This window comes from Vicugna pacos, chromosome 29 (genome assembly GCF_048564905.1).
Source record: "Vicugna pacos chromosome 29, VicPac4, whole genome shotgun sequence".
In the NCBI taxonomy this organism is placed as follows: Eukaryota; Metazoa; Chordata; class Mammalia; order Artiodactyla; family Camelidae; genus Vicugna; species Vicugna pacos.
Window position 1 is genome coordinate 12,153,581 of NC_133015.1, and position 16,097 is coordinate 12,169,677.

The 16,097-nt window shown below is 39.7% G+C and overlaps 1 protein-coding gene across 1 annotated transcript; it reads right to left on the minus strand.

Annotated features, from left to right (window-relative positions):
- Positions 1-5,840: 5,840 nt before the first annotated feature.
- TMEM70 (transmembrane protein 70) lies at positions 5,841-12,088 on the minus strand. Its single transcript, XM_006202405.4, has 3 exons — positions 11,755-12,088; positions 10,425-10,530; positions 5,841-6,483 (listed from the first exon to the last, which is right to left on the minus strand). Exons 1-3 carry the CDS (start codon positions 11,962-11,964, stop codon positions 6,026-6,028), a joined length of 774 nt encoding a protein of 257 aa, XP_006202467.2. The 5' UTR covers positions 11,965-12,088; the 3' UTR covers positions 5,841-6,025.
- Positions 12,089-16,097: the final 4,009 nt, after the last annotated feature.

Sequence of the window (16,097 nt, forward strand, 5' to 3'; positions counted from 1 at the left end):
AAGTTTTTTTCTTCCTTTCTTTCTTTCTTTCTTGAGCATTTTTATAGGTTTTATTAGAGATTTAGATTTAAATCTAAAGCTTTAAATATCTAAATATTTAAAATGGAAGTTAGGACAATATTTAGAGGGGAGAGAGGTTGTCTCTGTTTTTGTGGCTATTTTTGACATGTTTTCAAAGTGGTTGGGATTCTTTCCCTGTAAATTTTCTACTCCTGCCAGCATGTTTGCCTAACTCAGTTACTATTGAATGTTCTCCCTGTTTCCATCTGGACCATCCTTTTCTCTAAGACTCCTTCTAAAGATTAGTCAATGAGGATCTTTGGCCAAATGTCAGACTTCATAGATCTCAGGGTAAGAAGTTCGTTCGAAAAGCTTCTAAAAACGCTCTCAGGCACACACTGTAAGTGACAACTTAAGACGCCCAGAGACTTGGGGTCAGAGCTGGACTTCCATGCATGGAAACTGGGTTCCTCCTACAGCCCTCCACCCTCTGCCAACTTCCCAGGCCTCGTCCATGACCCACTCAGGAAACAGACCAGGACAGGGACATCCTACCAAGCTGGGCACAGGAAGCATACCTGATACTTTGATGAACAATCAAACAATCATGAATAATTCATGTACACGAACCATCTCGGCCATGAATGGGGGACAAACATGGCCTCAGGTGAGCTCGTGGCATGTTTCATGCCTCAGAACACAGAAACAATCCCCTCCTGCCTCACGTGCTCTTAAAAAGCTGCTCCCCTCCACCACTAACACTCAGCCCTTTCCTTGGCCCTTTGCTGTTTTTCTGCTTCAGCCCCAGGCTTGCTGTCTGAGCTCTGGCTTTTCTTATAGACTCCATCCCCCTCCTTCCCCCCAATACATGGAACTTACACCCTCAAAGCATATTTAGTTCATTGGTAATAATGGAAAACAGGAGCTGGCTAGGTCTTAGAGATCAGTTAATGCGGTGATTTTGAAACAATGTCCGATGAGCCTTGGGATTCCTCAGTGGCCAGCAACAGAGGCCACTGGGCTCGCATACGAGTGTGTCCCACAGGTTCTTGACACAAGTCTCATGGCCCAGAGAGCCACACCTACAGATCTGAACTGAACAGGCGCGTGCAAACTGTTTCTGCTCAGCAACAGGTTCAGCTAACGGGTAGAGCCCAGCTGGATGAATCCCCAGACACAGGGCACTAGCTGTAGTTCTGCTTTGTGGGCAGAGGTCCCACCAGGCTTGGGAATGCACTCATTCTGGCAAACTCTGGGTCCAGGGAACACTTTCAGCTGTAATAGTGAAATGGTCATTATTTCATGTCTGAAATGTATTTCATTTCAAAACTGTTACTCTGTTTTAGAGAAGATGTTTATCCTTTAGGTGCTTGGCTATCTGAAATCCATTAGGGGACATAGTTCAGGGTTAGTAGCCAAAAATGGCATGGAGTCAGGACCTTAAAATCTACAAGTTTAGAAGAAAATAAACATATTTGTAAAAGTTTTTACTGAAGAATTGTACTACTTCCCAATTTTTTAAAAGGTAAAAATCCATGGGGGCTAAGGGTGGTAGGGAAATGGGGATCTGTTCAAGGGGTATTGAGTTTCAGGTTTGCAAGGTAAAAAAGTTCTAGGTGGGAGGGCACAGCTCAAGTCATAGAGCACATGCTTAGCATGCATGAGGTCCTGCATTCAATCCCCAGTACCTCCTCTAAAAATGAATAAACAAGTAAACCCACTCCCCCCCAAAAAAGTTCTAGAGAGTTGTTCCACCACAATGTAAATATAGTTAACATTACTGAACTGCATGCTTAGAATTGATTAAGATGGTTAATTTTATATGTTTTTACCACAATTTTAAAATATATTTTAAAAGGTGGGGGCCAGTGGGGAGAAGAAAAATCCATGAATGCTTCTAGTGGTCTCAAAACACCATTTCCCACTAAAAGGAACAAAGACCCTAGAGAAATTGCCATTTCCAGGCCTCAGGCAACAAATGTACGAGATGAGCCTAGAACAAGATATTAGATCACCAGTTTCAGGACAGTCCCATTGACCAAAGATGGGTTTTCTATTGCTGCTGTAATAAACCACCACAAACTTAATGCTTTAAAACAGTACAAATGAACTCAATGGGTTAAAAATCAAAGTGTCCACATAACTGGCTCTTCTGGGGGACAAATCTGTTTGCCTGCCTTTTTCAGCTTGAGAGCTGCAAACCTGGCATTCCTCCACCTTTAAAGTTCAGCACTCCCATCTCCACATCCAACATTACATTGCCTTCTCCCCTGATCCCCTGCCTCCCTCTTATAAGGACACTGTGATTACACTGACCCATTTGGATGATCCAGGAAAATCTCCCCAACTCAAGACCCATCTATAAAATTCCTTTTGCCATATAAGGTAATATTCACAGCTTCCAGGCATGAACATTCTGGGGGACCATTATTCAGCCAACCTATAGACTATATGAATGTTAATAAGATAGTAGCAGCAATTAATTGAAATACATCAAATATATTTAAATTCATGAGCTCATAATTTTTTTAAAGCCTAATTAATCATCAGATGATGCTAGGAAACCAACTCTATTTTGAAAACTGATAAACAGAAAGAATTAAGCATTTGTCCTGACTTTTCTATAGTAAACTGAACTACTGGTAACCAAATAGTAGAGACAGGCAAATTTCCTTTGCCTTCTCGTACTCTTTTCTCTACCTTTAGAAGTATTTCAGCTAATACATGGACAAGGAATAATAGAATATAACCATTTCACAGCATCTAATGAATTAGTGAACTTGGGCACTGAGCATCAATGGTTGCTAATATCACAGAGAGACAGAAAGACATTGTGTACCTCTTGATGAACGCTGTGGGAGCCAACCTCCAAGATGACTCCCAATGATCCTTACTTCTTGGTATGCAAATCCTTGTCTAGCTCCCCTCAGCGATGAAGACAGGTGACTGTGTAACTAAGAAAATAATGCACAACGACAATGTGCAGCTTCCAAGGTAGATTATAAAAAACATAGTGCCCTCTACCTCACTTTCCTGGATCGACTACTCTGGAGGAAACAAGTAGCCGTAAAGAGAGATCCACGTGGAAGAAACTAAGGCCTCCTCCCAAAAGGCCAGTACCAATTTATCAGTCATGTGAATGAGACTTTGGAAGCAGTTCCGGCTGCCCCCCCCGACCCCCGTCCAGCCTTCAGATGACAGCAACACCAGCTGATATCTTAACTGCAGTCCCATGACAGAACCCCAGCCACATCCACTCAGCTAAGCCATTCTCGACTACCTGACCAACAAACACAGTGCAATATTACAAATGTTTGTTGATGTTTTACACCACTAAGTTTCAGGGGCAATTTGTTATGCAATGGTAGGTAACTAATACAAACACATCTGCTATGAATCAGTCTTGTCCAAAATAACTAAACCTCAATATGATGAAGCTGCACGTCCAACTACCAATTTATAGGAAATACAATAGACAGAGAAACATGTTCAATTACAACTTGGAGATACAATCAGAATATCTAGACCATGAAAATACATAAAGGATCAAAACCAGTTTCTTCAACAGATGGCTTGCAAAGGGGAAAGTGAAAGAAATGGAGGGGCCCGTAGACTAGAGAAGTCTTAAAAGGCCATTTCAAAAATTGGTGTGAATGAGGTGGGAACTTTACTTAGATCTTAATCCAAACAAAATTGTGGAGAAAAAAATTATAAAACAATTGGAAATTTGAATAGACTGGATATTTGGTAACATTGAGGTAGGGGCAGCTTAGATATTATAATGTATTGTAGTTATATATTTTTAAGTCCTTATCTTGTAGAGTTTCAAAGCTAAGTATTTAAGAAAGAAATATGATGCCTGGGATTTGCTTCCAAAATAAAGTAGAGGGCAATTGGTTGGGGTCTAGATGAAACAATATTGACCACATATTGGTAATTGTTGAATCCAGGTAAGAGTCATGTTGTGGTGAAAAAAATCAGAATTTTACCTAACAAATGTGTCCACACTAAGGCTGTCATTCATACCTAACAGCCGTTTTGTTACTTTTGCTTCCAAAAGCTGAAGCCTTTGGAAATCTATATGGAGAAAAAGATTACATTTTATTGTCAAGGGGTCTATTGTCTGATGTAACCCGGATGTCAGGTTTGGATCTCCTTGCCTTTTGAGACTCACATAAAACTGACTCAATGTCCTTTCCGTGTAGTTAGACTCATCACCTTCTCAATCTTTCCACAGTTACTCTGCCAGGGAGAGGGTACTGAAGCGGCATGGGAGACGTGCGTGTATTTCTCCTTACCTTAGTCAGAGTTGTTTCTGACTTATTTCAGTGACCATCATGTTATCCTATGCACGCTGATCCTTTCACTCCAGAGCATGCCCTTGAGAAGTCATCTTTCTCACGTGGACTTTTAAGCCTCTTTTCTTTTCCCAAAACCACCAAGTTGTCTTCTGAGGAATTATTCTGATACTAATAAAAATTGGCTTTTCACTCCACTGCACAGGTGACAAAAATGGTTACACGGATACAGGACATTTAATGAAAGAGATATATGTACTCAAAACAAGTCATGAGAGATGACCCTTAGGAAAAAACTGCAAGATGTTAACAACGCTGTTTTTTGGTTGTTGTTTTTTCCTGTCTTATTTATCTAATGATTTGATGAGTATTTGATTATGGAATAATCTTTTGCTAGAAAGATGCAAATCACATTAACTGCTAAAACAGCAACAGATGTATGTCTAGGGGACAGAGGACAGAAGAGCAGGCAGGCAGAGGCCCAAGCTGAGGACAGAGAAGGCGTCAGCTTGTTCATCTTTCTGACAACGGAGCCAGCCCTCTACTTGAATCACAAGCTGGCTGATCCTAGCAGAAGGCAGGCTCTGGGTCTGAGAGAGATGCGCACTGCTCTGTCTTAAACTGCCTCTAGTAGCTTCAGACGTGATCCTTCCCCCTGGGAACTAGTGATCTCCTACTGCTCCTCCATCAGCCTCCCTCACACACAGGCAAACCAAAAAGATATGAACCATCATGGGAGGCGGTAGGAGACATTAGGCAGTCCCGTAGAGCCGGATCTCCATCAACCTCCCCCGCACACAGCAGGCCATAAAGATTAGGTTATACTGACCACTGTGGCAGGTGGTGGGAGATGTTAGGCAGCTCCACACAGACTGGGTCTTTTTTTCTTAACCATGACTCTGGCAACTAGCACTGCTGGGCACACTCTAAGACATCAGTATCTACTCAACTAAATAGCATGAGTTGAGGCCTTTTGCTCCTGGCTGAAAATCCTTAGCAAGAACCAACTTTCTCTCTACAATTAGAAGTAAAAATCTTAAAATGCCTTGATAGCTCAGAGACTGCTACTTTACAAAACGTACTATCCACCTATTCAGTACAGACGATTTTTCTACTGTGACAGGGTGTACCAGAGTGGACGTGGAGGGACAAATGGGACCACTGAAGACGACACAACATAGGTCACCATTTCTTTCTCCAACAGCTAACCACACTCTACTGGACACACACTCTAATGGAAATCCTTACTATGGGCAACCAGAGAAGTTAAACAAAAGCCTGTGTTCTGAACCAAAGGAAGCAGATTAACACTGCTTTCCATAATTTGTGAACTTTTAAAGAGTTTTCAATGTGGGAAAAGGTAATGTCTATATCCTTAGGAAAATCCAAACACAGAGGAAAAATAACTCTCCCATTTGCTTCTTACATCCAATCCCCAGCTGAGAGGCAACCACACTCACAATATAAAAGTATAAAAGTGTATGTCAGCAAATACATCTATTTTCACACTTTTTAAAAACAAGAATGGTAGAATATCACGTCTTGTTTTTCAAACATAACTTATTTTATTATAAAGGAACATAATTCTCTGAAAAGTTAAAGTTCTTTTTGATACAATTTCAGATTATTTTTTAACAGTCACTAACATAAATCAAAAGCAAAAGCAATTTTATTATTATGCATTGGAACATACATCACATTTAAGCACAAACATAAAAACAACAGGCTCATTTCTCTTCTTTAAGCTGTTTCTTTTCAGTGGCTTCTTCCATATCAAAAGTGAATGGTTTGTCATAACCCATGAGGTGGTTATAGTCTTCAGGGTTTGGAAAGAGTGCTGGATTAACTAACAAAGATTTTGTTTTGGCATAAAATGTGGTAAACACATGTGCACTGTTGGGAATCCTCACATCATTTTGGTGAAACACTGTGCTTGTTTCTAAAAGCACCACATTGTAAGTAATGGCTTTGTAAGTGTCTGTTGTGGCCTCATGGTACAACCGAATGACATAGCCTTTGGTAATAAAGTGAAGTAGTACTGGAGTGATCACGGTAAAGCTTCCTATGATGCCGTAGAATAAGATTTGCAAAGGCACACTTCCAAATGTAATATTATTTTGTGCAAAAATGTACGGGAGAAATGCAAGGCTGATCACACTTGTAGAGTAAGAGAAACATTTCACACCTAAATGGGGGGAAAATAGGCGAGAATTAATACCTTCAACTTATATAAGAAACAATCCAATTAATTCTTCTACCTTTCTACCATATCGTCATCAAACAAAACAACAACAAACAAAATCAAAACACATATATAGTGCTTATTATATTCCAGTTTCTGCTTTAAGCACTTCACATGTTTTATTCATAAAATCTACAAAAAAGTCCCATAGAGAGAGAGATGTAATTATCATTATGATCTGTCCATTTAAGAGACGAGAAAAATGAGGCACTTGCTCAATGTCACAGAACTACCTAGTGGCTGTGTTGGGTTGCAAGCCCAGGCAATCTGATGCTACAGTCCAGGCTGCTGGCCACTAAAATGCACTGCCTCTCCAGGTGAGAAATCTGCTTTCGGGCTGACTGGCTTCTACCTCAGTTCCCAATAAAAGATTTAGTATTACTCAAAGATCCTTATGAATACCATGAAAGTTAGTTCAGTCAGCAGATTATGAAATAAAACTCTATTAACAATCCCTTCCACAGATCTAACACAAAATGTTCAAATATGGGGCTAACTTTATCAAGGTGCCTGGGATTAAAACAGCAAATTACCAAAAAAAAAAAAAATAACACCAGTGATTAAGAAACATATAGGAAAGGTATTCAACTCCTTTACCAAGGAAAGACATTCAAGTGAGATATTTTTACCTATCACATTAGAAAGATTAAAAGTCAATGACTTCTGGACTATATACTTTAAAAAGGTCAAAATGGTATTTTACATTATGTGTATTTTACCACAATAAATAAATGACTTAAAAATGTAACTTTTCTTAGTTTGAATGTGTACGTTTAACATGATCAAATACCATCTGTTTGGAAAACAGATGAGTTGAGATCCTAGTAGACAAGTCGATTATAAAGTAAATTTGGAAAAACAAAGGAAGCGGAAAAAAAAAGGGAAGGGTTGATACTAAAACCTAGAGTTATAATTAATATAGTGTGGTTCTGGTGCACAAGTAAACAGATTAATGGAACAAAATGGAAAATTTAGTAACCAACCAACTGCATATGGAAATTTAGCATCAAATAAAGATACACTCTGAAACTAGTGGTGTTGGGACAACTGGATGGCCAAATGGAAAAGATAAAATTCAGTCTACTTCCCATACTATAAATCAGGGAAATTCCAAATAATCCTGAGAGGTATAAGAAGAAAACATCCATGAAGTCCCTTATAACCTGAGAATGGGAAAACTCTTCTAATTGTGACTCAAAATACAGAGGCAATCAAGGGGAAAAACTAACAAATCTGATTTTTAAAACATACATGGACATAAATACCATAAACAGAGTAAAGGAGGCAAATGAGAAAAAATATTTGCAACTTACATCACAAAGGGTTAATATCCTCAATATATAAAAGGTTTCTAGTGTATGTGAAGAAAAAGATAACAACCTAATATACAAACATGCAAGAGAATATAAGCAGACAGTCCGAGGAAACAAAATGAACTTCAACAGATGAACTGATGCTACACCCCGATCATGAGAAACATGCAATTAAAACCAGTGAGAGTTTTTCCCCTAAACTGGCAAAACCAAAAGTTTGACATCATACTCTGTTGGTGAGGCAATAACAAAGCAGACACTCTCATACACTGCTGTTGGCTGAAGGCTTAATTCTCTTGCATCAGCAATTTAAAAAGTAATTCCTTCTTTCCTCCCACAGGTATTTGCTGTTAACAGTGGTACACATGGGATAAATGGGGACCAGGCTGCCTTCTATATAAAAGCCTCCTCAGCCCGTCCAACTACCTCTTTTTCCCCCATTACTTCTGCTACACTGAAGTGGGTTAAATAGTGTCCTCCCCAAATTTACGTCCAGCCAGAACCTCAGAATGCGACCTTATTTGGAAACAGGGTCTTTGCAGACAACTAAAAGTTGAGATAAGGTCATACTGGATTAGGGTGGGCTCTACACTCAATGAGAATATCCTTAAAGGGACAGAACAGGACAAACAGAGACACAGAGAAGGCCGTGTGAAGCAGAAGGCAGAGACGAGTTCTGCAGCTACAAGCCAAGGAACACAAAGGACTGTTGGGAGCCACCAGAAGCTGGAAGAGGCAAGGAAGAATTCTTTCCTAGAGGCTTCAGAGAGCATAGCTGTGCCAACCCCTTGATTTCAGACTTCCAGGCTTCAGAACTATGAGAATGAATTTTTACTGTTTTAAGCCACCAAGTTGGTGGAAATTTAACACAAGAGCCCTAGGAAACTAATATGCACACACACTTTATTTTGCTTGGACTGAAGTAATTGCTATTTTCTAAACATATTCTGGGCTTTTCCATCTTGATGCCTTTGCTCATACTACTTCCACAGCCGGGATGCCCTTCACTCACACCTCTTTGTATTCAAATTCTACTCATCTTAAAATGGGAATACCATGACATGAGTAATTACTTGTTGCAAAATTAACAAGAACTGTCAACTAAAAGGCCCTTCAAATGTCCTTAAACTGGAGCCATCTGGTAGTTTAAAGAATCTACAGAAACGGTACCTCTATGTTAATGGTCTCTCACTCAGTTTTACATGGAAAAAATGTTTCTCCCTCATTTTCTACATACAAAAAAATTAATCCCTGATAAATACATAGAGCGACTTTCTATTATCATAATATTGAAAGAACTCAAAGATTTAATTCTACAAGTTACAATTCTAGACATCTGAATACCATGGAGAGCTATGCTCTTCCACAAACGTTACATCCTACCCACACCAAAATTAGTTCCTATTTACATTCTCTTCTTTCCAGCATGAAGTCAAGTGGAAACGTGAAACAAATAAGCCTTCCCTTCGTCTGAAGGAATGGTGTCTGTGTTCAGAAAGGGAACAATGAGGGTCACTGTTAACACATCTCAGTAACATCAGTCCAGGTATCCCAAGCCAGAGGTGTGACTCAGGCTCAATGGCCACTTGTGTATTGACTCCTGAAGAAATTTCTACCATCCAAGAATGATTATTCCAGTAACTTCAGAACTCCACTGAATAGTGATTATAATCAGCCCTTACTCCCAGAAAGTTTTAAATAGCTTAAATTGTATTTTAAACACGGTCTATTTTAATGCCATAAAGTTGAGAACTTACAGATTTCCAGAGTAAATTTTAGACGATCAGTTGACACCAACATGATCAAAAACACACACACAAATGGGGCGCTGAAATCTTGTGGCCAACTTAACTATAAAGTAGTCCTCCAGATATTTCAGGTTATACTTATTTTTAAGGATTATTAAAATGAAATACAACCTCCAGAACTTGACTAAATCACATATCTAAATTCTTCTGACCTTTCCTACTGAATTATTCCACACTAAATACTGAATTACGATCTAAAGAAAGAGCATTAAACTTATTAGCTATTGTATACAGTCTCTATGATAACTCCCTCCCACCTGGAAAAGCCACTAAACAAACATGTTTGCTGAAAACTCTAAAATGACCTAAAAATATAAAATTAATATATTTTTGAATTATAAAGGTACTACATACTCATTTTAACTGCCAAACTTAAAAATAGAGAGAAGTGTCTAACTTGCCCAAAATAATTCTTAACAGGTACTCGTCCACACTTTTTCTCTGGATATCCACAAACATTACATAAATAGACACTTTCAGTTGTTTTGTTACTAAACATCCCGAGAGGTGACGAAATCTTTAGTGCCCAGGTATAAGATCAGTCATAAGAGTCTTCAAAAAACCTTATAAAAATCTCCTAAAAATGCAAAGGTCTCAGCCTCTAAATCTTCTCTCAACAGGCCACAAGAAAAAAAATTGTATTTTTTCCTTATGTGTTATAATTACAAGGTGCTAAAATAATAAACGCTACATGCTAATAACCGTTTTTTACAATAAAAGGCAAAAAAAAGGGGGGGAAATTTCCTCACTTCCGATTACCCACCAAATACTGTTCGGGCCAGATTCCCAGTATAAATCAGCCTTCCATCTTCTGCTTTTTCATGTTGTGTTTGTAAACATCGAACACATCCATGCCAACAAACAGGTACCTATTAGAACAGAGACCATTATATGGTGACTATATAATAAATTGCATTTTAGATCAACTTTTAACTTTTTTTATTTTTAATAATATAATTAACACTAAAAGAGAACTTATCACATGGGGTGATTTAAAGAATTCTCCCAAATAATTTACAGAGCTAAAAAAAAAATTAAAACTGAGTAACAGAATGGGTTTCCTTAATTCTCAAATGGACACGCGCTGAACTGGAGTTGGAAGACCCAGGTTTGCATCCCAGCTAGCAGCTTTTTAGATAAATTGGCTTTAAACAAGTAAAAGCTAATGGGACAGTTTCTTTTATTCCACGTCACTCTCGCTTGACCGTCAAAAAAAAATTAAGTAAACCACTGCAAGTTCAGATTGTTTGAAGTCCTGACCGTTTTTAATATTTCTAAAATATTTATACTATAGCTAGTATTTTTTAAAAAGAATGGCTCTTTCCTCAAAGGCCTTGTATCCATCCCTTGTTCCTCGTAAAAAAAATATTTTACTTGAAATCCTACTTCAAATTTCACAAGAAGAGTTCCCCGAACCTCTGAAAATGACTTTCACAACACACACTCTTCAAAATGTAAAAGGAATCCCTAATTCCTTTATGCTGACATTTAATTAGATTCCAATTCCTGTGTTGGCCTTTCTTCCAAATTTCAACCACGTTTGATAATCCTGATGTTTTATGGGGCAGGATTAGAAGACAATTTATTCAGATTTAAAATGAGAAGGATTAACATGTCCACCCCCTTTTTCCAGGGAGCAAAGTAATTCCTAAAAATAGAGCCACTTAATAAAAAAAAAATAACAAATTCAAAATCAGGTTCTCTGAGTTCTTTCAGAGTCAATCTCCACGTGATGCCTCTAATTTCGTCGCAAATTAACCATTCCGAGCTTCCGCTCAAGGATAGAAAAGAAAATCAGCAACTCCTCACAAACCTGCTGGATTTGCAACCACTTGTAGAGTGACCGAAACTGCCCAAAAAATAACCACTTTCCAGCGGGCACCGCTGGACTCTCGGGTGCTGTGCACCCCAGGACCAGCCGCCTGCTCCGAAGGCCGAGGCCTGCTCCCCCTGCGGGCCCCGCAAAAGGCTCCTTCCGCACTAGAGGCGCCAGGCAGGCCAGGAGGAGCTGCCTGAGAGCACGGGCTCCCCAGGCCGGATGCCACTCCCGCCCCCAACCCTTACTCCAGTCCGCAAGCCCTCGGACGGCCGACCTGCACTCGCACGGGACGCGGGAGAAGCGGCGCGACTCCCCGCAGCCCCGCGCCCCAGCCGCCAATCGGACCCGAGAAGCCGCTACAGGAGGCCGCCCACGAGAGGGCCGCCCTGGGGCCTCGAAGCGCGGTGGCCGCCCACGGCGCCGTCTTCTTCCCCGCGAGCCGCAGTCCGGCCGCCCACGGACCGCCCAACGCCAGGAGCAGCATCCCGCGCGTGATAAGGAACGAGGGACCACACTGCGGCAGTAGCGAGACACCCTGAGGCTCCTCAGTAGACCGCGGCCGGGACGAGCGGCGCACGCGCCGCCCCCAGAAGGCCGGCGGGCCGCCTAGGCCGCCCGCGCGTGCGCAGATGTGCAGCCCGCTCGCAACCTGCCCAGGGGCGTGCGTTCCTTGCCGCTTAGGCTCTGAGCCCCTCCCGAGCATCGCTGCGGGGATCGGCAGACGCCCAGCGCGCGCGTTTGCTCTCGTCTGAGTCTGCAGCTCTTTGTAACAGTGTGGGAGGACAGAGGGGAGAAGCCATGCGCGAAGCACAAAGCCTGGAAGCCGGGGTTAAATCTTTCATTCTCCTGGGCATCATCTTCTAGGCCCCGAAAAACTATTTTCTTTGCGGAAAATCATTCTAACCTATTGGCACAGAGGAATAATACATTTTACGTTTGAACAAAAATGAATGGTTAATTTAATCCAACCAATGGGTTGGTAGAACATAAAGGGAATTCATTCATATAATGTTGATAGTTGTCAAATTTGTCTTCAGACATTCTGATTCATATACGCATTCGTTCATTATTCGTTAAAGAGGTATCGAGCGCCTCACCTATTGCCAGGACTAAGTTGGAAGCAGCGGATACAAAGGTAAGGAATGAAATTGGAAATCCACAGTGCTTACATAGTGAAGGAAACACCTAAAAATAAGCTAAAATATAATGCTGTAGTATAACTGAAATATACCAACTTACAAAATGTTACAGAAATCCAAGAAACAACAATTTTTTTCGCCTTATACTGTACAGAGGCTTCAGGTTCAGCTGAGTCTGAAGGATGAGCACCCAACTAGTAAAGACACACTTTTGTTTACTATTTCAGAATTATGTTTTTACTCAAAATGTTATTTACACAGGAGAGGAGCAAACTAATAGTCTAAAATAGTATTACCATCGCAACTCCAAATCCTGTCTTTTTCTGAGTATCCAGGATAAAATTATGCTACTTCTTTATGGATAACTTCAATTTCTTAAAGTTATCTTCCACTGTTAAAAATTCTTGTTTTAGTATAATTCATATTACAAACATAAATTATACATTCTTATATACTGATATGTATTTAAATTTTTCTGTTCATGTAAACTGTTTTCCTTTAATATTTTTAAAAACATAAAGTGAGGCATGTTAAAAATTTTTAGTTCATTTGAGCAAAAATTTATTCGAATCAGGCACCAAACTGGGAGTGGTTAGGAGTACTCCACTGACAAGATCTAGGGCAAGGTTTTTATAGAGAAGATGCACATGCAAAACAAGTATATTATTTGATTGGTTATAGCTTATGCTGTTGCATTATTTGAGAAAATCTAGTTGGCTGTTTGTGGTTAGTTGTTCCTACCCTGGAGGCGTTTACAGGAATTAAGTCCAGCTTAGGGTTTGGTTGCTTTACCAAGGCATCAGAGCCATCTCAGTCTAATGGCCTCCTTGTATGATTACTTCTACAATATGTTGAGAGAATCTGAATTTTTATCTTCTGTTCAGCTTGGTTTCTTCCTATGGAAACTGAAAGCAAATGAAAATATTAACATTTGGTCTACTTATCAAGGTTTCTAAATAGCTAAAATGAGATCTCATTCTGAAAACTCTGTGCTATTGATTTATATGGAATTGTTATTCATGGTTAAATAGATTTCGTAGTTCTAGTAATTTAGAGACATTTGTTGAATATAAACTACTTGAATGGGATTTTAGAATGATACTAAGGCTGTTTATAAATTAAACCTTGATTCCCCATTCACATCATCTAGGAATTTCCCTTTAAAGATGGAGGCTGATGGCGAAAATGAAACTGGGTATCACTTGTAGAATATATGGACACCATTACTGTATGTAATTTTTGTTTGTTTTTTAGTTGTCTTCCCTCCCAATCCACTAGTCCCCTTTCCCTCCATTAAGTTGAGCTTAAGGTCATAATGGCATGATGGAAAAAAAGAAAAGAAATTTTTTGGTAGAGGTACTATTTTGATAAGAACACTAAATCTTCTTCATACATTACTGGTTTGGAGCAAATACTAGGAGAATCTTTTGGGAAAAGAATTTGTTAATAGATAACAAGATCTTTAAAAATGTTCATATTCTAAAGAAACAGAAACATGGTCAAAGATTTCTGTAGATACTGAACACAGTATTACTTATAATGATTTTAAAATGGTAATAAAGTCAATATCCAAGATTTAAGGAAATACTTAAGTGAATCATGGTACAGTTGAACAATGTAATTCTACACAGACATTAAAAATGATACTTCTTGAGATTTTGGTTACAGAGGTGTGGGTTATTGAGGTTTGTTAAGTTGGAAAATAAATAGTATAAAGAACGATATACACAGTATGATCTATGTAAAAGTGCATAGAAAAACAAAGTTATCTGTAATTTCTGCATTTTATAAGCATGTATTATATTGATTACATAAATAAATAAAATTTTTAAATAAAAATTTGCACAAAAGAAAATAATAGTCCTCAACTAGATTCTAGCCCTAAATCTGGCATTAGCTAACCTCGGTATCTTCACCTGGAAAATTCTATCATCCTCTAGGCAACTAACATAGTGATCCTTTTAGAAGGTGATAATGCAACAAGGAAAGGGGGAAGTTGAAAATGAGCCCACCGCCGCCTCTTTTCACCCCATTGCCTCTCCTCTCCACCAAAATTTATTCTGAGCTATTATAACCAAAAGGTTTTGTTTAAATTTTTTGCAGAGGCTTTGAAAAATTAACCCAGGACAATCTGTAAAAAGTAATACCTTTTATATGCCAAATCAACTAAAATATCTATCAGGCAAAAGTCATTAATTAAGTCAAACTTTGTATCGCCTGTATCTGTTTTCCTTTTGTGGACTGTTGTTACACAACAGTCCTAGTTGAGCAACTTGCAGCGGTGAGAGTCTTGGCCTTACATTCCTTTCGTGCCACAGCCCGGTAAACAGAGGGTGAACTTTATTTAGCTGTTTCACCCTTCCTGGAAGAGTGCCTGAATTTCAGCATTTGAAAGCAAGTAAAGGCAGTTCCGACTTAGGATGGCTTGACTTAACAATTTTTTGACTTTACCATAATGGGAAAGCTATACACATTCAATGGAAACCCTACACAATTTTGAATTTTGATCTTTTCCTGGGCTACCAATATGCAGTATGAGACTCTCTCCCAATGTTGAAGCTCCCATTCAGCCAGTCAATCAGAAGGGGAAACAACCAATACACTGAAGGACCATTATGTTTTTCACTTTCAGTGCAGTAATCAATAAATTACACAAGATAATCTACACTGCATTATAAAATAAGCTTCGTGTTAGTTGATTCTTGCCCAACTGCAGTCTAGTGTTAAGGGTTCTGAGCACGTTCTAAGTAGGCTAAGGCTAAACTATGTTGAGTAGGTTAGTCTATTAAATGCATTTCTACTTAATATTTTCAACTTTGATGGGCTTATCAGGACATAATCCCATTTTAAGTGGAGGTAAGATCTGAAAAGAGGATAGGGAGATTGTGGGGAGAGAGAGAAAGAGCCGGCGAGGGAGCGGGAGAGAGAGGAAGGGGGGACAGAGGGGGCGTGGAAAGACAAAGATGGTGTGAGAATTAAGTACTGGTGGCAGGAATTTCTATGAATGATTTCAGAATCCAGCACCTGAACAACCCGGTGGCTAGAAGGGGGATGGGAGGTGGAGGAAAGGCCCCAGGTTGGGGGGTGGGGGTTGTTTTCAGTAAACACTTAAAGTTACCGGGAACAGAGGAAATGAGGCCAGCCTATTTCTCGAGCAACTGAGATGCTCTTCAACAAGCTCTGCAACTTTTCACAAAAGACAGAAGGGCATTCATAAACAGCACGATCCTGTTAGCATAGAAACTGCACTCCCACTTTTCAGTCTTCCCTCTACAGATATTCTCCCACCTCCAAGCGTACCCCAAAACGAAAGGCAGGGACAGTCTCCCCAATTACCAGGATCTTAAGGCTCAGGGTGAGAAACTACAAATCCCAGGATGCAGTGCTGCCTCAGCGAAACACGACAGTACCCAGTACCCGCCATAGAAACTACAAACCCCAGGATGCAGTGCTGCTTCATAACTACCCCCCACCACCC